The sequence below is a fragment of the Anguilla anguilla genome, chromosome 12 (assembly GCF_013347855.1).
Source record: "Anguilla anguilla isolate fAngAng1 chromosome 12, fAngAng1.pri, whole genome shotgun sequence".
NCBI classification, from domain to species: domain Eukaryota; kingdom Metazoa; phylum Chordata; class Actinopteri; order Anguilliformes; family Anguillidae; genus Anguilla; species Anguilla anguilla.
This window is the reverse complement of record NC_049212.1, coordinates 10764575-10787087: the sequence shown is the minus strand read 5'-3', so window position 1 is coordinate 10787087 and position 22513 is coordinate 10764575. Positions and strand designations below refer to the sequence as shown.

At 45.5% G+C, this 22513-nt stretch overlaps 1 protein-coding gene across 2 annotated transcripts in view; it reads right to left on the bottom strand.

The window, feature by feature from the left end:
* Positions 1-22513, bottom strand: part of dscamb (Down syndrome cell adhesion molecule b) — a 144783-nt gene that overhangs the window by 97117 nt on the left and 25153 nt on the right. For both annotated transcript variants that reach the window (XM_035385264.1, XM_035385265.1), the window contains exons 2-3: positions 19647-19964; positions 17482-17628 (exon numbers count right to left, since the gene is read on the bottom strand). In XM_035385264.1, coding sequence (XP_035241155.1) covers positions 17482-17628; positions 19647-19964 — 465 coding nt within the window. The remainder of the gene's footprint in view (positions 1-17481; positions 17629-19646; positions 19965-22513) is intronic.

Genomic DNA, 22513 nt, shown 5'->3' with positions numbered 1-22513 from the left:
ATATCTTTATCTCAATTCCAAACAATATATATGCTTAATGGTTGCCGCTCACCTCCGCTAGATCTCAATTCACAATGAAAGTATAAGCCATATTTTGTGAAGGTGTGAATTATATATTTTTTTAAATACACTATAATGAAGGCATGGGGGACATAAATCATGTTTATCCACGATAGATTTAAATGAAACACGGCTTTCAAGCAGTAGGTTATTGATATTTTTGTCTTGAACTGACAGTCTCAATTATTTTTCATCTTTATCTTATTATATTCAAAGAAACCATACAGGCAAAAACAACAACCAGCAACAAATAGAGACAAAACTGGAACCAAATTTATACTGGTTTAGTCAGTGGTTATGAAAAACATCTCACAAGTTTCATTCTAGTTTTACTAAAACTTAAAAACTTTAAAAACAATTTGACGCAAGCCAAACATATTTCCACCAACCCAAAACCATTCACCCCACCCCCACACCACACACACACACACACACACATACATACACACAATGTCAACATTTGAAGAAAAATGTAGGCCTTGCATGATTTTATTCTGCAGTACAAAAAACTGAATCCACCCTAACCTCTCTCTTTCCCTCTTACTCAACCCTGCTATATACAGCATTAATTAAATTCTCTAACATTAAACGCAATTCTGACTGTTCCAAATCTTAATATCGTTTCAATTTTTTTTTAAACTCTACTCAATCTCCCATCTTTATTTTTAAGCACAAAACACTGGGTCTAACGTTCTGTTCTGGTCTCCCCCGCACAAGGGAACGACTGGAGGAACACGTTCGCTGAGGTGAGCTGGGCTGTGATCACAGTCTGCTGGCAGACTCACACAGGCGTGCAGCGGGTTAGGATAGCTTTGAGCTAATAGCCCGGCAATTAAAGGAGAAATTATCTCTAATTACTTCAGCTTTACTCTCTCAGTCGACAGATGGAACACTCCAAGTTCCTTATTGGCAAATTGTCATTGTTGCTTTCTTTTTTTTCTTTCTTTCTCGTTCCCTTGAGAGCTGAGCGTGTGCGTGCGCGCTTGTGTGTGTGTACGTGCGTGTGTGTGTGTGTGTGCGCGTACTTTGTTTGCATATAGCGTAATTATCACTTGATAAGGACATCTCTTCGTAATTGAGAGAAATCACATTCATTGTTTGGTGAGTGGGCTAGCGCATGCCTCGGTTAGCACACATGACAACCGCTCCTCAGGTTCTCCGGGCTACATCAGCACTGCTGAACCTGAAAATATATTAGGCTAATTCGCTTAGCCAGGCGCCTGCGATCCACAGAGATTCCGCCACAGGAAACGCCACATCATTTGTCTGTTTTTGGGAAGTGCTAGCCGTGAAATGCTTTCCCTCCACACCAAGGATACAAGAACCACCTTCTCCAGCTCACTTTGGAATAGACTAAATAAAGTCATCCCGGTAAGAACACTGTCAGTGACACACACCATACGATAAGAAGGCGTTATAAGTACACATGCGATTAAAGCAGTCAGCGTCACCTGACTCTCTGCATCTTGGGCTTCTTCTGGTTTGCATCTTGAAGAAAAAGAGGGATGTAAAAAAAGACATGAATTGCCTTTCAGTGGCTGTAACGGCAGACTGGCAGCTGGCGGTTGCAATGCTGACAGCTGTCGGTTACGCCTCAAACCCTGTAGCTTTTCCCTCACTGTTAGGGCGAAAATGGCAAAAACTCAACCGAAGTGTAACTTCAGTGGGATGTCACAATAAAAGTCCGACTGGAGCCAAAACCCTTTCTGTTGTTTTCATACATCACAAAGGGCAGGAGACAAAAGGCAAACCACTGTGGCCGTGTCTTTCCAATAAAAAACCGTTTGGATAAAAGCACAGGGAAGGAACTAAAACCGTATTAAAATCATCTGGAATCTGATGTTAATACATGCAGCGGGCTTCTAAGGCACCTCCAGGGATGAGCGTTAGCTCTTATTTTGAAGGAGAAGGGGCCGGTGGCAGAACTCACGGGACGCCGCGGAGAACACGGACGCGGTCAGCGAGCCGCTTTCATCCGGAGAGGGACGCCGCGCGCACGCATGCTGCTGAGCAAGCAGCCTCTGAGCTTCACAGTAGCTCTACGGTTTGAGTTAATTATTCTCACGGGAATCGCTAGCGAGTACTGTACTCTCTATCTCCCTCTCTCTCACTCTCTCTCACTCTCCCTCACTCTCCCTCACTCTCTCTCTCTCATTCTCTCTCTCACATGCTCACATGCTCTCTCTCTCTTTCTCTATCTCACTCTCTCTCGTTCATCCTCTCTCTCTCTTTCTCTATCTCACACTCTCTCTCACTCTCTCTCTCACATGCTCTCTCTCTCTTTCTCTATCTCACACTCTCTCTCATGAATCTCTCTCACTCTCTCTCTCACATGCTCTCTCTTTCTCTATCTCACACTCTCTCTCTCATGCTCTCTCTCAGACATGCTCTCTCTCTCTCTATCTCACACTCTCTCTCATGCTCTCTCTCATGCTCTCTCTCACATGCTCTCTCGCTCCCTCTGTCTTTTTCCCTCTCTTCCTCCCTCTCTCTCGCTCTCATTACTAGTAATCCCTGCGTCCCCTTCTTCTCCCGAAAGGGCTGAGGGCAGGGAAGGTGGTGATTGACAGCCTCGGGGGAAAGGGGGAGGGGGGGGGCATGCGGTTCCTCTTGTCCTGGAGCCCTTGAAATGCACTCCATCCTTTGTTACCATGCCAACATCATCCTCACATGAACAACAATAACGATGACGACAAAGCGGAAACAGAAGCGGTACCACGTCCACGGTATCCAGAGAAGGGAAGATGTTCTGTTTTTTTTTTTTTTTTTTTTTTTTTGAACAGAAAGCCAATTGCTGTGGTTTTTTTTTAGGCCAAAAGTTATTGGGGAGAAATTTTAAGTTAACAGACAACAAAGCTTTTGACATTTCAACTGCCATTTGGATATGGAAGTGAATTTTCATTTAAACTTGTGCCTTTCACGACTTGGATGCTGTCATCATTCCTGAAAGGAGTCATGGCCAAACCTCAGAAATCAAGATTTGAATGGGGACAGCATTTTCCTCAACTCAAAAGTCCATCGTGAAGTTACTAATAAAACAGGTTTGGGGAAAAATTGCTGGGCTCCAAAGACTTCTGCACAAAACTGAAACCTGTGAGATGAGATAAAAGATGAGCACATGTTGCACATTCCTCCAGATGGAAGCCTCTCTCTGCTCTGAAACTGTAGTCAGTGTGAACTCAATCAAATTCCCACATCTATCGTCTGTTCTCGCCAAGGTCAACAGTGGTGTCGATATTTAAACAGAATATTTCACAGCCACGCTTATTTCACAGCCAGGCTTATTTGCATAATTGCTTTTAGATAACGGCACACTGAACTGACAACGTACACATGCACATATTTTCATAAAACTTGCAGATATTTGGGGCAGCAAATCCCCCCCCCCCCCAGGTACTATTTATCCTGAAATAGGTGTTTTTGTTAAGAGTGTGGTTAAGGTCTGTTAACTACAACATAAGCAGGATGTTCAAATTTAGCAGAATGAACACAGGCCCTTTTCCCCACAGATTCCGCCCTGCACACAACTTCGACTGTAAACACACCGGTAAGCAAAAGGTGGAATTCACACATTACTATATTACTATATCATTATGCTACAACTATGAATAAAAGGCTTTATATTTGCCAACTTAAGCCTATGATAATGAATGCCCTCCATCAACACTGGACAACGAAGTAGCGGCTTGGCTGTGCTAGCATTAGAGTATGGTTTGTTGTGCATTACCTGGCTGTGGGGTAGCCAGGTAGCCATATTTCCAGGGCTCAGCTTGAGGAAGTCCCTATGGCCAAGCACCATCCAGTAGGCAGTAGGCTGTACCCTTGAACACTAAGGTTATTTGCATCTGTAGGTTGTAACTTCTCCAAAGTTCAATTTGGCTTTGATAAGACCTAAAACAATACCACCTGCCCCTAGGAAGGCTGTGGACCGTTTCCATGGCAATGTTAAAATACAGCTGAAAGCATGTGGAAAAATCGATTCAGATTTTTCTGGCCATTATATTTCTTGTTGTTTTTGTTTTCCAGGGCTTGTTAAGAGAGTTCTCTTCTCTAAAATAAATAAGTTAACTATTTCTGTTCAAACGACGGTGGGCAGATAAATATTTGGTTTTGAATAAATATTACTTCAAAGGAACCCCACTGGTAACCAATGACAGAGGGTTTGAATCCCTCCTACAATTTTAAGATCAGAATGAGAGAGTACCCTCCTCATGTCTTTGTCTAGCATCGCTTTTGCAAATTATGACTGTACAGTATTTGTAATTTGAAATCTGTGATACTGCTTGAAGAGAAACCGAATAAAGACAGAACATTTGTGTTGATACAAACAAGCCTTAATAATGCCTCCCCGGAGAATCTTTCTGGAAAGTTCTGTCAGCACCTTGTCTTATTAAAAAGATGATGTCACAGCCTGGCTGACAGCAAGTGGCTGTTGTTTTGGAGCAATATTAAAATTTACAGTCCCCATGCAAATGGACGGAAATCCTCTCATTAATTTTCTTTTAACTCATCAACTTTAATGAAGATGACAACCCCCATAAACAGATCGGTACACCAGGGTTTCGCTCTGAGAATTTAACTGTGAATGCCTTTAATTCCTGTTTGATTCTTGAATTTGAACTGCAGCAGCAAACATAATTGCAATTTGAATTTCTTTTCAAATTCAAATTCATATACATACTTGTGATGAAGCTTTTTACAGTAAGGCTTATCTTAATATACTTGGTACAAAAACATTATCATACAAGCAACATGTGAAGACAGTCGCACTAAGCATGACTTTTTTGTCATGTGTTTTAGAGTTGAGAGGCCTCTAAATGTGTGTTTCCTCTGTTTTAGGATTTTAGCAGACTACATAGTCTTCATTCATGGCTTCAGGCTTCACGTAGCACACTTTCAGTTTTATTGACAATTGTAGTAATTTTTGGGAGTGCTCTGCACTTTATATAGGAGACAGTCTACATCCAAACCAACTGAGCTCACGCATGCTATCCGTAAACACACAGTAAGTTCCAGCGTGCTTGTTAGCCTAGCGCACTTGTGTCACTATTTACACGCTCCACCTCAAGTAATCCTGCCTCAGCTACTTCCTCTTCTCAGACCATTTAGTACAGTAACGCTACCTCCTCCAGCAGGCCCCGATGTTCGTACTGTTGTCCAACAGTAATATAACCATTTGTATGATTATTAATAACAGGCCCAGTAAAAATGAAATCCATGTTGTTAGGCACACTAGAAACTTGCCTAAAGTTCAGACTACTGTCAAACCTAAGCCAGTTTTTAAGGAACCCTTGTTTCTGAAATTTATTCAACTGTGATTGGCTGTTGATAAACCACAGGCAACTTTTCTCGGGCAACCTCTATCACTCAGTTATCAATGCCACCATATTCTAGAGCATAGTATAGCTACTTATTGATCTGACAACCTAGATTATGTTCATTCTGATGGAAAAAATATGAATATGAATTCAATGAGTAAATGAGCAATGCCTTCAGTGTCTGTAAAAAATTTAAGTGATGGTGGCTTTAAATATAAAATAAAACTACAACCGTATTAATCTGGTTAATCTAGTACACCGATGTCCTGGAGGGCAGCAGTGTCTGCAGGTTTAACTCCGGTCCTGGAGGGCCGCAGTGTTTGCAGGTTTAACTCCGGTCATGGAGCGCTGCAGTATCTGCTGGTTTTCAGGGTTTTTGCAGCACCAGTGGTTCATCGATTGGCTAAAGAGTGCACACCTTGTTTTCAAGGCCTTAATTGGCAGTTAACTGAAAGGACACCACAAAACCTTGCAGACACTGTGGCCCACCGGGAATTTAGTTTGACAACCTTTATCTAGTAGGTACTGAGGTTGATGTGAAAAGCAATATTACGTTCTAGAAATGAACGATGCAGTTATTGGTATTTTGTGGTAAATTATGTCAGATGTAATGCCGTTCTCTTGTTGTGTGACTGAGTGAAATTCCTTTGAACTGCAATGAATTAAATTCCACTTCCTGTCATTACAATTCAAATTCCAATTCAACACACTGTGGTGCGTGGCCACTTAAATTCAAATCCCAACCCAACTGAATGGAAGCAAATTCTAAAATTCAGAATTTTGCACAACCCTGCTGTAGGCACACACATACACACACAAACACACACACGCACATGCACGCAAACACACACACACACACGCACATGCACGCACACACACACACACACACGCACACACACACACACACACACACACACGCGCACACACACACACATACATACAAACACACACAAGAATCATGATTATTCAGTCCCAGCTTTGCTTTTCTCCTTCCTTTTCAGCTCTCTCCTTTAACAATGAGAGTGATGCGGGTAATAAGAGAAACTCAAGGCTGCCCATGTGAAGAGAGGTACAGAAGCTCTCTCTCTCTCTCTGTCTCACTCTCTCTGCCTCTCTTTCTCTCTCGGTCTCTCTCACCCTCTCTCTCTCATTCTCCTCTTTCTGCCCCTCTCCTGTCTGCTACCCTTCTCTCTTCTCTTTCCCGGTACAGAGGGTCAGAGCAGCGGGTCATAAGGGCCCACAGACTCGAGCTGCCCTCCCACTGCCCGCCCGAAATCCCCGCCTGCTACAAGCTGAGACCTCGCTAGCCCGGCGGCAGACCGGCGGCAGACCGGCGGCAGCCCTGCGACTACCTGCCGGCCTCACAGTCCTGTGCGGCACCCGTGGGGTTAAGCCAGGGAGAAAATGGCGGGAGGAGGCGGAGCTAGGCAGCCAGCGACCTCCATCACCCCGCCTGCAAAATCAAAACAATTACATCTGCCTCTGCAAGACGGCGCTCTCTCTCTCTCTCTCTCTCTCTCTCTTTCTCTCTCTCTCTCACACGCACGACCATCCAAATGTCAATCAGCCTCACTGCTGCCACAAATCCTCCTCTCTCTCTCTGTTTTTTTCTCTCCCTCAATTCCTTTCTCTATTTCTGCCAGCTCTTCAGGGCATCTAAATTGCATATGGATTAAAAAAATGTGTGTTCCATATTACAAAGAATATGGAAATGTAAAAATACATGTATTCTAACATTTTCCTTCATCACTCTAAAAATAAACATAAACATTTTATAAATTAAAATATTAGAATTAAAAAATATATATTTTCTAAATAAAACCTGTGAACACAACAACAAACAGCAAGAATTTGTGTATTGAACTTCTATGTAACGCTTAGTTTGGGTCAGTTAATTTGAAGGCTATCTTGACTGAGATAAAAGGCAAGCAGCTCCCGGATCAAAGGTTCAATAAGAACGGGAGAGGGAGGGGAAGAAGGAGTGGAAGAGTCGTCCATTTTGTCTGAGCTGAAGATCTGTGCCAAACATTCAGGGACAGGTTACTTCAGTATTAGGGTTAGAGCCTCAGATTTAGGGTTATGATTTCAGCAATAGGGTTAGAGCCTCAGATTTAGGATTATGATTTCAGAAATAGGGTTAGAGCCTCAGATTTAGGATTATGATTTCAGCAATAGGGTTAGAGCCTCAGATTTAGGGTTATGATTTCAGCAATAGGGTTAGAGCCTCAGATTTAGGGTTAGGGTTGAGGCTTCAGCATTAGGGTTTGAGTTTCAGGTTTAGGTTTAGGGTTGAGGCTTCAGCATTAGGGATTGAGTTTCAGGTTTAGGTTTAGGGTTGAGGCTTCAGCATTAGGGTTTGGGCTTAAGGTTTATGGTTAGAGTGAGGACTTCAGGGTTAGACTTAGTGCCTCAGTATTCTGTATTCCTGAACTACATGACTCACGCACACCAAGAACAAAACTGCAACCAAAATGTTTCTGTGAATGTGGCCACGCTTTCTCCAGTGAAAAGCCCGTCACCAGAACCCACGCCGACCCCAAGCCTCACCCCAGGGCGGCCAATGGGACGAAAACGCTCTCCTGACCTTTCAACCGGCGATCATTGCTCCAGTCAGGCCCCATTATGCTCAGCCTGGCCCACTAATCTCGGCTAATGCTAACTACCATTGATTGATGGCCAACCAACAGTGACAAAGCACAACATGCTCACAAGAAGAGCAAAAAAAAATCCAAAAAACAAAACAAAAATTTTTTGTCATTATTATTCTTAATTATTAGAGGTGTCTGAATTATTCAGCAATTTAATTGTTTGATTGTTAATCAAGCAAAATAAACAGAAACCGCTAGGTTGAGGGTAGGGGCTACAGGTCGGTTTAAAGGTAGTGCTTTACGTCCCCTTTTAATACACTCCAGCCGCCACTGCATATGCTACACAATTTTACGATGCTAGCACTTTGACAAATGGCTATATTTACTCATACCTGTTATTCTGTTAATTGCTTGATAATCAAGACACGTACATGGAAACAGGTGGGCAGTTAACGCCCTTTTAAAGGTAAGTTAGGTAACCCCACAATACGCCAGTTTACACTCACCTCAATGCTCTGTGTCGTCTGGCACTAAGCCATATACTGTAGCTAAGAAGACTTCTGCAGGTTGCTAGCAAAATGAGCGATGGGTAATGTGTTAGCAAACCTACCAAAATTAACTTGAAATGACGCAACTCAATCATGCCTTAAGGTAAAGATCAAATTAAAATGATTTAAAATATTAAGGCAATCAATTAAAATATTAAGGTAAAGAACATTAAATTTAAATTAAATTAAAAATGAAACTGAAAACTATTTTGTGGCATGCTTTTCATGAAAATACTTTCATGAACAGAAAGTCCTGTGACAACCAGCAGTACAGTTCACACCAGCACATTCGGAGGAGAAAACAGGTCATCTTCATGGACGGGGAAAACTCCCAAGCTACATTCTACGAAAGCAAGACAAACACCACCAATCAGATTTGTCCCCAGCCAATCAGAAGGCCTGTTTGAACTCAAGCCAATCAGGAAGCACGATGCTCTGACATCAGTGCGTTTAGCAAAACGAACATTAGCATTCAGCTACCCCCAGGAAAGCGGCCTGTTTCATCCACTGTGTATTCCCACAGGACCCTTTACTGCATGTTACACTCCTCTGTAAACAACAGCAATAATGACTACGAGGAACAAGAAAAAACTAATTAAGAAGCAGCGACCGCTTTCTTCCTCACTCTTTATTTCCGTGATTCGCTTCTTCCGCTTGCTTTTGTTTCCCCCTCATCTGTCCATTTAAACACCTTTGCACTCTTTAATGACCCTTGGCATTGAGACGAAACAGGAACTGAAGAGGGAGGACAGGAAGTGGGAAACGACAGACGATAAACCTTTTCTTTTCCTTGAGCGGCCTTTGCCTTTTTTGGGGGACGGCTGCGTTTCCCGTCGCCGACGGGCCGCTCCTCAGACGCAAACAATCGTAATCCTCACGCGTTTTTTAAAGCAGCTGTTCGCAAAGCCGTTCTTCGGCCTGCGCGCGTATTGTCGAGCGACGAAATTCGTATCTTAAGCCCGGCGTCTTTCGTTTTTTGCGGCCCGGCGTACGCTATCAGTGCCTCTGATCCGACAGGATAAGCCGCTAATGGGTATGCGCGCCGTCGCCCGAGCTCTCCGCGCGAAAGTTGCCGCTAAAAGCGCCACCTTCAGGGATTTGCCTCCCGCGGAATCAGAAGATGCAGTGATTTGCGGCTTGGGTGGAGGGAGGGCGTCTTTTTGAACCGGACGCTTAAAAGATGGGATGGGGGGGGGGGCTCTGGAGGGCGTGACGGGACAGCCGCGTGCCCATTCAAACGCCCCCCCCACACCCCCCCCCCCCGGGGAGGGAAAGCTGGCGGGGCTGCCCAAAAGCACCTCCCCCCTGTCAGGATGCCCCAAAATCTACGAGGGTTCATAAGGGGGAATTAATTGGTTGTCTGGTCCGTAATTAGCTCACGGCGCGCTTATCGCTAATCCGTTTCTTGGACGGGGGCCATCGGAGGGGGCCTGGCCTGCGTCCATCCGCAAACCCGGGACAGGCCCGCGCTAACCAGCGCGGTCAAACGGGCGCGCGCGCCGTAAACAAAAAAAAACAAAAAAACAGATTCTGTTTATTAAATATTAGCGCACGCTCGCTCCCCCGCCACGCCAGCCATATTGCGCTGACGTAACGGAAAACGGGGAATTTGGATCGAGGTTCGACGTTTCGTCCCTCCGTGTGGCCGCCGGACGACGTGTCGCTCCCGCCTGAAAACCCCTCGTTCTCCGTCAGTCGAAGGAGGCGGGTACACTGCTGCTAACTATTACAGCTAAGGGTGCACACGTCACCAAAAAAGCAAGCACTGATCTTATGTATGCGTATGCCAGGAGACGACTTTATCCCGCTGAATTTAAGGAGGCATTTGGAGGTGCTTTGGAGTGATTTTGTTAGTCCTGTTTTAAGCATGTCCCACACTGTGCCCTGTTAGGCAAATAGTACAGCACAGCTAAAACAATATATGGGATATATAATAACTCCTACAACCCATAGGGCACTGCTGCTTCCCAAATGAAGGTTAAAGGCACCCTTCCCTCAAACACCATTTACAGTGTAAGATCACAAACGTGATTAGAATGTTCTTAACTGAACATTCTAATGCTTTAATCGCTACTGGGGCCTGAAAGCAAAGGAGTTCTAGAACACTGACTTAGAATTCCAAAAAACCTACACTTCAAAGGGTTAATACCCCTCACTCCCCGAGCACTCACTGCAAAAAGCACTGCACATCCCTCACTCCACGTTCCCATAATTCCCTGTGGCAGCTTGTGTGATTAATGCACAACACTATTGATTTTTCTCCAACCCCCCTCTCCTCTCTCTCTCCCTTTCCCTCGCTTTCTTTCCCTCCCTGCTGTATCCTCCTTTCCCCACCTCTCCTCAAAGTGCTTCGGTTGCTGTGCACGAAAAAAGATGAGGAGCTGGCCTGTAGTGAAGGACGGAGGCTGACCATTGCTCCAGCATACATCTCTCTCTGTTACACACTCACACACAAACACACACACACAGCCAGTGTTTGTGAGAGTGTGTGCGTGTGTGTGTGTGTGTGCGTGTAACAGAGAAAGAGAAAGACAGCAAGACAGAGGAAAAAAATGGAGAGCAGAAAGATAGAGCGAGAGAGAAAAACTGACGTAGTCCTTTTTTCCTCAAGTGTTTTTTTCATTTATTTTTTTTACTGCCCGTTGAACAGCAAGCCTGGCCCTCAACTGATCTGGGGTCAGCTGGGTCCCCCTTCACAAAAAGATCCTTCACTGCGATGGAGGAGCGCTGGAATAACAAACACCCCGGCCCCTTACGGAGAAACAGAAATGCAGGGAGGGAGAAAGGATGCAGAGGAAGGGCGTGGCATGAAACCCGTGTGCATGCCTGTGTGTGTGTGTGTGTGTGTGTGTGTGCACTTATGTGTGCGTGCGTGCATGTGCACGCCTGCATGTGTGTGTATGTGCACGCCTGTGTGTGAGTGAGTGAGTGAGTGTGTGTGTGTGTGTGCGTGTCTTGATCTCTAAAGCCACCAACAACGGGAATTCAACAAATGCCACTGATCGGTAGCACTTCATAAAAGGTCTACAGGCCACTTTGCTGCCTTCTTTGAATAATTAAATAAACACTAAAATGATCATATAGCAGGATTCAGAAAAAACGTTTCACAGAATGGAATGCCAGGTCCCCTTTCCAAATGAAGACATCATGTTCTGAAGCTTTCAACAGTTGGTTGCATTTGCATAATAGTAAGGATTGTTATGTGGCCGGTGCTAAATTGAATTGGGCCTTCTCCAAGCAGGTTACGCAACAGAGAGGCCGAACGGTGCGGCAGCCCAAACGGGGAGCAGACGTGGCTCTCTTTGGCTATCCTTTTAATGGAGGCTTTACCTCTACTGACAGTAGAGTGGAAGTAGATATCTACTGTACTCTACATACTGTACAACTAACTTGTGTGTGTGTGTGTGTGTGTGACAGAGAGAGAGAGAGAGACCAGCTTAGAGTCATCCTCCTCCCCCCGTCTCTCAGAAATCCCGGCCCATAATGCCCAAGAAAAGCTTCCCTTCCACCCTATCTGGCAAACTCTAAAATGGCGGAAGCATTCGTTCCAGTGAGAAAGGCCTATCTGCCTGAGCCAGCGGAGTGTGCTTCAGATTAAGGGTCCCCCGGTTCCCCCAAACCCCCTCTTCCGCCAGCATACTGTTCTCTCCCTCCAGTTCAGGTCTTCGCACATCGTTCCTCCCTGCTCTCATATCGCTTCACACGACTACCAGAAACGACGCACTTAATTTCACCAAGCCTCACCGAATACGTTTGAAAAGAACGCTGAGAACAAACCAACTTCCGATCTCCTGTCAGTCTGTGTCGGAAAGTACTAGCACAATTTCACAGGTTCATTATGGAGATGACTGAATTTACCAAACAATTTGCGAAGAAAAGCACCAAATGCAATGAAAAGGACGAATGTTGAGTGAATCCTGGCCAAAGCATGCTATGCAAACATGTTCACACACAAAAGGATTCAAAGGATTGATATATTGAGTATGTCAAAGTGACTGCATTTACCTGTATATTTGTAGATTTACTTTACATTAAGTCATGTTGTGGCCTATACCAATTTAACGCTAATGCTCTTTTTTGCGGGTTTTAAACGCATTAACTGCCAGATTGCGATGCACTCTTGTAGTCCGAGGACAACTTCAGAATTAAAACCCGAAAAAGGAAAACATTTTTCACTCAGAATACGATCCCAAGATCTTGCACAATTGCTAATGCTTTGTGTCACATGCTACTTACAGCAAAAGATGGGCCAGACACAGACAATTAAATATGGGCAGCACAGCTATACAGTGCCCCCCCCCCCCCCCCCCCGGTAATGAGAAAACTTTGGCTTGGGAGCTGAATGGAGCTTAATGGCTTGGCAAATGTTTGTAAATGTCAACATACAACTACAACTGCGAAATACGCATCGATGCCCAAAAGACTACATGACCCTACTCTCCCATGATTGTCCACTTAGAAGCACAAAAGTCCTGAGGCAAAAACCTATTGACATGCATCAGCTACACAAACGAGAGATGAACATCTGTCTGGTGTCGTACTCGCACGTCGTAACTGTGTTTGAGCACAATGCACCGCAAGAGCACACAAAACTACTTTGGCAACACAGGGGGAAAAAAACACAAATCAGAATTGCAAAAATGGAAATTAAATAAGCTTATTTTCAGCCCCAAAATAAATAAATATTCAACTAAGATGCAACCTGTGCATAAATATGCATCTATTTTTTTTTGTTCAATTCTAAACACATGCACGCAAGCACTTTGCGTCAAGGTGAGCCCGGCTGAGTAAATCTAGCCAATCAGCATGCGCTCCTCAGAGCTTGCCTCTCCTGAGTGTTGTGTGCCCCCCATAGACAGTGACCCAGTTTCCAGGTGTTACACAAGGGGTTTGCAGAATAAACAAGCCTGGATCATCGGAGGAGCATTTCTCTATAAATGTGACCATTAAGAAAGCCATTTTTCTAAACATGTAGGCCAAATAGATAAACCTAAATAATTTTGTCTTTGATCTGAAAAACGACAAATCACTTTAGATATCCTATGCAGCACCCCAGGCTCCATAAATGCGTTTTGAAGCTGAATTAAATGGCAAACTTCTGAGGAGAAAATGAAGGCGCCTTCACACAACCACGTAAACCCCACACCAGCTCTTCATACGGGCAGGAAAACTGCGGAGTGCACTGCAAGCCACAGAAACTGCCCAAACCCCCACTGCGCTGCGCATGCAGGCAACAGCCAAACGCTTAACAATCCACACGCAGGCAACAGCCGAACGCGTTACAACCTGCGCGCAGGAAAAATTCAAAAACACGCTACAGTCCGACGCACAGGAAGCTGCCAAACCCGTCACAAGCCCCCGTGCGCTTTCCCTTTCCCTTATTTCCCCGGGTAATTACAGTCGAGCGCTGATCCGAAGACAAGAGGAGGTGTGCGCAGCCAAGATTTCGAAAGCGAAGGTACACTTAGGAAGGAATGACAGGATAATGGTACTTTAGAGGCGACGTCAGGGCCTACATTACGAGGAGCTGCAGGCTGAGTTTTTAAAGCGTCTCGCTCCTGTCTCCGAGATGTCCTTCGCCGCAGGCGCAGCCGGCTCTGTAATTAATCTCGACTAATCTCGCGCAGGCCGCAGAGACGGTGAGAACAGCCAGGCCCGGGCTCCCCGACCGCAGCGCGAGCGCCACACTCAGCCTCATTAGGGCCAGAATTAGGTCAGATTCCAGTGAACTATAGGAGAGGGGTTAGAGCACCCGCTCGATTCTGAACCGGCCCGAAGGATAAAATGTGCAGATGAATTATTTACCGACACGGCAGGATCCCTTTATGCAGAGGCCCCGGAGACACCGCTCCCATCATCCTCCATCCATTTTTTTTTTTTGTAGTTTCATGAAACATTTAACGTGCGGGCCTGGATGATGCCCTCACAAACAAAGAGAGAGAGAGAAAGAAAGAGAGAGAGAGAGAGAGGGAAGAAGAGAGAGAGAGAGAAAGAGATGGAAAAACAGAAAGAGAGTGAGGGAGAGGAGCAGTGGGCATCCAGTCTGCTGGGAGTCTCAACCCAAGAGCTCCACCAGGAGCGTACACACACACACACACACGTGCACACACACACATACGCACACACACACACACGTGCACACACACACACACACACACACATGTACACTCACACACACACACACACATACACACACAGGTGCGCACACACGTGCACACACACACATACGCACACACACACACACGTGCGCACACACGTGCACACACACACAAACACATGCGCGTGCACACAGACACACATTCACAGAAGCACATGCACGTGCGCACACACACAGAAGCACATGTGCACACACACACACACACACACACACACAAAAGCACATGAGCAGGCGCACACACACACACACACACAGAAGCACATGCACACGCGCACACACACACACACACACACACGCACACGCACACGCACACGCACACGCACGCACACACACACACACACACACGCACACGCACGCACACGCACACACACACACAGAAGCACACGCACGCACGCACGCACACACTCACACACACACACACGCGCACACAAACGCACACAGACACACACACACAGAAGCACACGCGCACACACACACACACACACACACACACACGCCGGCATGTGCAGACGCGAGCGTTCACGCCATATTTAGCGTTATGAGCGCACTTAGCGAGGTCACCCGTCATGAAATGGCCTGTTAGCTCCCGGATCACTCGGCCTCCATCATCAAATATTTAGCCAGGAGAGGACGCCGGACGGCTGACATGCGGATCGTCCTGACAGGCTTCGCATGAGTTAATACAATATTCAGTCAAAAGGCAGGGTTTCCAGGGGTGAACGTGTGTGTGTGTGTGTGTGTGTGTGTGTATTGTCAGACATGTAATTCACCATCTCAGCCATAGGAAGCTTCAAATTGCTCGGCCAGCAAAGCCTGGAAATAAGACAGGGCAGGAACTGGGGGGTTACTATCTGAGGTGAGAATGTGTGTGTGTCTGCGCGTGTGTGTGTGTGTGCCAGAGGTGGTGCCCTGCCCCCTCCTCTTTTTCACTCATTAAAAAAATGTGGCTTTCTTTTTGTTTAGTTTGTTTTGTTTTAGTTTTTGGGCAACTTGCAAGTAGGAAGTTCATAACAGCTGGAAGCGGGCATCTGAGTCCTGCATCTAGGTCGGGTGTCCTACATTTCTTCTCTGGTTCTTCTGGAATATTCTGCTGTTTTTTGGTTTCTGCATTTTGGATTATTTTAGGACAAAAGCGGCGGTTTGGTGTCTTCTTTCATTCATTTCTTGTGTGACTGTCCACGTCTGTAACCTTTGTTAATTGACTCTGCACTTTAACCACATGTGAATATATTGTTTACAAATTTAAATGGCTTCCAATGGCTTTAGAAAAATGGAAAATGTACAATTAACTTAAGCCTCCATTTGAACATGCCTTTTCAAAATTTTGTCACCAACTATTCATTTTATTTTAGGTTACATATTAATCTTGTGTTCTCCTTTATCCAGTTTGTATATAACAAAAGGGCAAATAGCACACCTGACAGAGAGAAACTCAGACCTACGCCTCACCCCCTTCTGTGCTGCACTAGTCATGCTCATGACAGCAATAAAATATGGTTTCATAAATGCAGTTGCCTTGACTACCCATCTATGATGCCCAATCATGACTGCTGATCCTTATCGATTAGACGCTGTATGGATTTTTCTGGAAGTGGAATGAAAGCATTTGCGTAAGAGCCTGTTCCCCAAGCCTGTTCAAAGGCTTAATACGGCATTAGCCTTTGGTTACCACATCTCTCCCCACATTTAATGGCAGACACCTCACTTACACATTTTAGAAAAGGGACCTTGCATGGAACAAAAGAGATCAATTTATTTTAAAGTTCCCCAGTGCTCATGGCCATGTCTACAGCACATCTTTACTGATAGACCTTGTGCATACACCTTCTCCCCCTCCCACCTCCCCCCCTCACAAAAAAATGTTAATTAATATCGCATAATAGCTCTCAAGGTTTCTCTGTACCTCAAAATAAATTCCTCACCGTTCACATCCATAAAGCACCCTCCAAGTAAATATACTGAACAGTACGAATTTTGACTCAGATCTTCACGCATCACCAGGTGGATGAACAGAAAAAACAAACGCGACGGACCGGCGAAAACGCGGTCATCCTGTGCTCACCAAACCTGGTCAGACTGACTATTGAGTTTGCTAAATGCCCCATAAAAAAAAGCTAAATCACTCTGGAGGGAGAGGGCCAGATCGAACGGGGGCCGTTCCATTTAACCGACGCCAGTCATTAAACCATGACTTCGATTGGCTTTGGTTTGTGGGGGTGAGGCTGCAGGGGAGAAACTCCAGTGAATTCGCTCCAGTGCAGGCCGGTCGGATAGGCCTCTCAGGAACCGGCCTGTGATTGGACGTGACAGGCCGAAGGGTGACCGAAGAGGGACACCTCTTGCCGCCTTTGACAAACTGAAGGGAAAAGGCCAGCGAGGGACTCATCGAGAGACCGAGTACAGGGTCAGGGACGAAAAGCACCCAGAGACCGGCACTGACCAAGGAGAGAACTGTAGACCCACTGCAACTACATCTCGCTTGTTTTCAGCATCGGAGCTTACCACAGAAAGCTTTCCCCTGCGTCTGAGGGTGAACTGCAGTTCAGTAATACACTCGAGCTGAAAGCCAAACCTCAGCATTAACATTTTAATTTCTATTCCCTTCAAACCTTTCACTGAATGTTCCCCTTTAGCTTTTGGACCACTGTCGTTGGGATGACCTTGGTATCTACCGAGCTCCGCAGTTACAGGCTAGCCCACAGAAGACAGACATTCGACAGCAGAGCCTGATGTTCAGAGATTGATATTTTACTCGTCGCGTGCAAAGAAGCAGCGGTTCCCAAGGAAGACGGCAAGAGGAAGCGTCTTACCTGAGACGAGTGAGATTGTGTCTTTCTCCCACGACACCACGTTGACGTAGGCCTCCACAGAGGTGGGGATAATGCACTTAAAGACCGCTACATTGCCTCTCATGGCTTTCTGGTCCTCCACTCGGACAGTGTAGGGCTCGCGTAAGACTGCAGGAGAGAGTGCCAGAGCCCCGTTAGCCAAACAGACCCGGGAGAGACCGGCTATGAGACACAATAAGATCCCTCCATTGGAGTGGACATCACATAAACATGACAAGTAATAATAATACATAATAACATTTCAAATTCATTATGTCCTTTTCATTTGTGTGGACATGTCTCAAAATGCTACATAAATGTATTTTTAAAAAGATGATAGGAAAGATAAAGAGAAAAAAGAATGAAAACAAAGTAGCAAATAAAGTGGAGAAATAAAATACTTTGGCAGACAGAAAACAAGTTTTAATAAAAATGCATTCCTAAAAATATGTTTTAAGTCCAGACGTGAAATTGCTAAGGAACCCTCAGATATTCTGGGAGATCATTCCATGGATGGGAAGGGGGAGGGGATGCTTTCTTCATCCAGTTCTTTGTCTCCTCAAGGCAGATGTTGAGGTGGGAGCAGGCAATAATGGAGCTTGGGGACGTTCTACGTCTATGACTGTGTGTCATCAGCAGAGATATGAAATGAAATTCCATGGCAGCTGATGACCTGACCAAGGGGAAGCATGTACAAGGTGAACAGAATGGGGCCGAGAACAGACCTTGTGGGACACCTTGGGTGACAGGAAGTAAATGGGATTTGACTCCCCCAGAGTAAGATACTGCTAACTGTTTGATAAGTATGAAGTCCTGTGGGCGTTCTAGGAGGATGGAGTGGACAGTCGTGTCAAACGCTGCACTCAGGTCCAGGAGGATCAGGAGGCAGGGGGACCTAGCATCAGCCATCATGTAGATATCGCTGGTGATTGCTATGGGCTGACCAGAAACCAGACTGGAAGCTCTCATAGGGGTCGTTACAGTTGAGGTGTCCTTGGAGCTGAGCAGCAACCCCTTTTTAAAAGACCTTAGAAAGAAGAGGAAGGTTGGCCCATAATTGGCCATGGCTTCAGGGTCAGGGGAGGGCTTCTTCAGTCTGGGGCTGATTGCAGCAGCCTTGAGAGCTTGGGGGATACTGCCAGATCGGGGGGAGGGGTTAACTGCCTGGGTGATGGGTATGCTGAAAGCAGGGATGTATATTTTCAGCAGGGCGGTAGGGATAGGGTACAGGACACATGAGGATGGCTTCATCCGGAAGATTACGACCTCAACCTCTCCTTGGGTGGCCTCAGTGAAGCAGAGGAGAGGCTGGGGGGCGCAGGAGGGTTGAAGATGGGAGGAGGCAGAGCAGTAGAGTAGGAGATAAGGGATATGATGCTGCTGACTTCAGATTTAAAGAATTAAATGAAACTGTTACACTGCACCTCCATTGCCTCGATAGGATAATAAGATTGGGGTCTAGGTGGTTTATTGTGGCAAACAGGGGGTTTGGGGTTTTCCATTTGAATTTTTAGTGATGAGGTTGGAGTAGAACACTTCATGTGTGAACACTTCTGTGAAACCTGCACAACTGTAGCTGTGGCCTTAGTAAGGTTTCATCTTTTTTTTTTGGTTAACCTGAAATAAATTATATGCCGTGACCTGAGATGTGAAAATTTTAATGTGGCCAGGATATTAATGCACAGATAAGTTGAAATTTGCACAGCAACAAACCTCACTTTAAAGAATGAATGAATGAACAAAAAAACATATATATACAGCTGCATGAGCAGCAATGAGCCATGTTCCCATGCAATGGACCTTGTTGGACCTAGCAACCTAAATTCTTCATCATAATGGTATTGAACAATTTATGTTATCCCACTGAGGTTCAAACAGAGTGGCAGGGGTGACTGTTCAACCTTTAGACTACGGCAGTTGTTCCAAGTATAAGGAGATGAACCTGGATTTTGGATAAAATAGAGGAGAAAAATAATTATAATATTTCCAGGAATTTCAGCAATTAAAATAGGTTTCCCCCGCTTCACAGTAGAACTCCAATAATATGAATTTCAGCAGTTACAGTGGGTTCCCGCAGCTTTGCAGTGGAACCCTAATGAGCAAAAACAAATTACTAAATTTAAACGTGAAAGTTTGTGCTCACTCACCGGCCTTGATATGAACATCTTGGCTTCTAATTTTCCCTGAAGGATTTTCGGCTGTGCAATAGTAGGTGTTGTCGTGGATTCGGGTGCTAAAGCTGGAGGGGGGGAAGTGGAAGATCTGGAGGGTTCCGTTGGAGTGCACGTGACGGATCCCGGGGACATCGTAGATCTCCTCTCCGGTGGCGAAGTACCAGCGAAGCGACGCCGGAGGCACGCCCCCTGCTGGACAGGGCACCAGGGTCCCTGTTGTGCTGGCAAACACTACCTCTTGCACAGATGCATTGACAAAATACAAGCTGGAGTGTAGGTCTTCACTGAAAACTGCGGAGAGAGAACAGTGGGAGAAAGCCAACATTAATGACACGGCGAACGCACAGTAAAGCTGAGAAACCGTGCAGCCCTGTCACACTACAAGGATGCCTGAGACGCAAAAAGGTTTGTAGCTGCTGACTAACTGTTGGTGAATATCTACCACGTCATGGCAAATCTTGACGACCGCACAACAGTGTCGACAGAAGTGTGCGCTCTACTGAGTGCCATCTTCTCGTTTTGTGTTTTGTTTGTTTTGTTCACACATTCAGTAATTCTACAGTCATTCACTGCTCCGTAACTTTACAGAGGACATTGCATGACTGGAGACAAGAGAAGCCAGAAATGATGAGATGACAAAACAAAATACAACCAGTCAGGCCACACCCAGCTTCCCAGACCTCGCAGAATCTGGAACTGATCTAAGAAAGCTGCAGTCACACTACAGCAGCCAATCAGCGCAGAGCACACTGTAACCGTGTCTCTGTGTTAGCCACAGCAGCCAATCAGCACAGAGCACACTGTAACCGTGTTTCTGTGTTAGCCACAGCAGCCAATCAGCACAGAGCACACTGTAACCGTGTTTCTGTGTTAGCTTGTCATTTTACAGCCAAAAAGCTGATCTCTTTAGGTTGGTCGATGCTAACAAAGTACGCAGCAGCATTGAGGAGAAAGCTGACCCTGGATGGCATTAGGGCAGACAGTGTCTCAGAGGCTGTCTTCCCCTCTCCCTGTGTAGAATCAGAGCCAACAGCAAAGACCCTGAGAAGCAGGGAGAGCCAACACAGCCCATGACATCATTACTGCCCCGCTGCATGATGGGAAACTGCGGATATCAAGTACCCCATCCATCCTTCACCGAGAGTGGGAGGAGGGGGGTCTGGGGTGCTGTGCAATTTTTGTAAGCGTCGGTGTTTGTCTGTGTGCGTGTATATACTGTATGTGTGCATACACTTTTAGGTGTGTATATATGTGTGCATGTGTGTGTATTTAATGATTGTATGCATGAGACTGAGAATGTCTATTTGTGGATGTGTGTGTTTGTGAGACAGAGAGAGAGAGACAGGGGGAAAGGGAGAGAGAGAGAGAGGAGAGAGAGAAAGAGAGAGAGGACAGAGGGAGAGATAAAGATAGTGAAACAGAGACAAAGAGAGAGAGAATTAGAGCAGGAATGGTACTCCTCTCTCTGCCCAACAAACAAGGTCATTCAGTCAGGAATCTGGCTGCTCCATTTTCCATTTTCTGACTGATTCTGCAGCACTGCATCGCTGTTGCTAAGGTTACCCTCCACACTGAGCAGCACTGACCCCTGCATCGCTGTTGCTAAGGTTACCCTCCACACTGAGCAGCACTGACCCCTGCATCGCTGTTGCCAAGGTTACCCTCCACACTAAGCAGCACTGACCCCTGCATTGCTGTTACTAAGGTTACCCTCCACACTGAGCAGCACTGACCCCTGCATCACTGTTACTAAGGTTACCCTCCACACTAAGCAGCACTGACCCCTGCATCGCTGTTGCCAAGGTTACTCTCCACACTAAGCAGCACTGACCCCTGCATCACTGCTACTAAGGTTACCCTCCACATTGAGCAACACTGACCCCTGCATCACTGTTACTATGGTTACCCGCCACACTGAGCAGTACTGACCCCTGCATCGCTGTCACTAAGGTTACCCTCCACACTGAGCAGCACATTGTGCAGCACTGACCCGTGCATCGCTGTTACTAAGGTTACCCTCCACACTGAGCAACCCTGACCCGTGCATCACTGTTACTAAGGTTACCCTCCACACTAAGCAACCCTGACCCCTGCATCACTGTTACTAAGGTTACCCTCCATATGTGGGATGTCTTCCTGAGAGTCAACAGAGAGAAACTTTTTCTGCCATGAAGCAGCATTTCAAAGAAGTGCACTTTCATTCGCTGGGCTGAATTTGCATTATTTGTTGCATACTGTGCCTGTATTCACATAGGGAAACATGAAATAGAGTAAATTAGAAAAGATGGCAGTTTTATATCCTAATGCATACTGGCAATACAATTGTGCTTTACAAGCACCAAAACCATAATTTAAAGTGACAGTAAAGTGAACATAATAAATAATTACATACAATAATAAATTATTTATTTTCAATATGGACTTCACAAAAGCAACCCTAGAGGTTCCAAATGAATAGCTACTACATACAGCTACGTTGTATAATAGTCACCGTCTAAGTAACCCTGTCTGGGCAACACCAGAAGCACCAGGCCAGCTCTGTGAATCTCTACCAAGCTAAACTATGTCATCTTCTGAGTCTATTGCTAACAGTTAGAAACATGGTCAGTTTCTAGCTAGCCAGCAGGTCATTGTTGCCTAACTATGCAGCTGCATTTGGGTACGACATGCTATACTTCAACTAATGGCAGTCCCCACAATTATAATATAATTAACACTCTTTATTAAGTGTTAATTAACAATTAATAAATACATTATAAACACATATTGTGATACCTGTTCCTAAGGCAGATATCACACACCTATTACAACTTATTTCATGGATAGGCATTATCAATTTA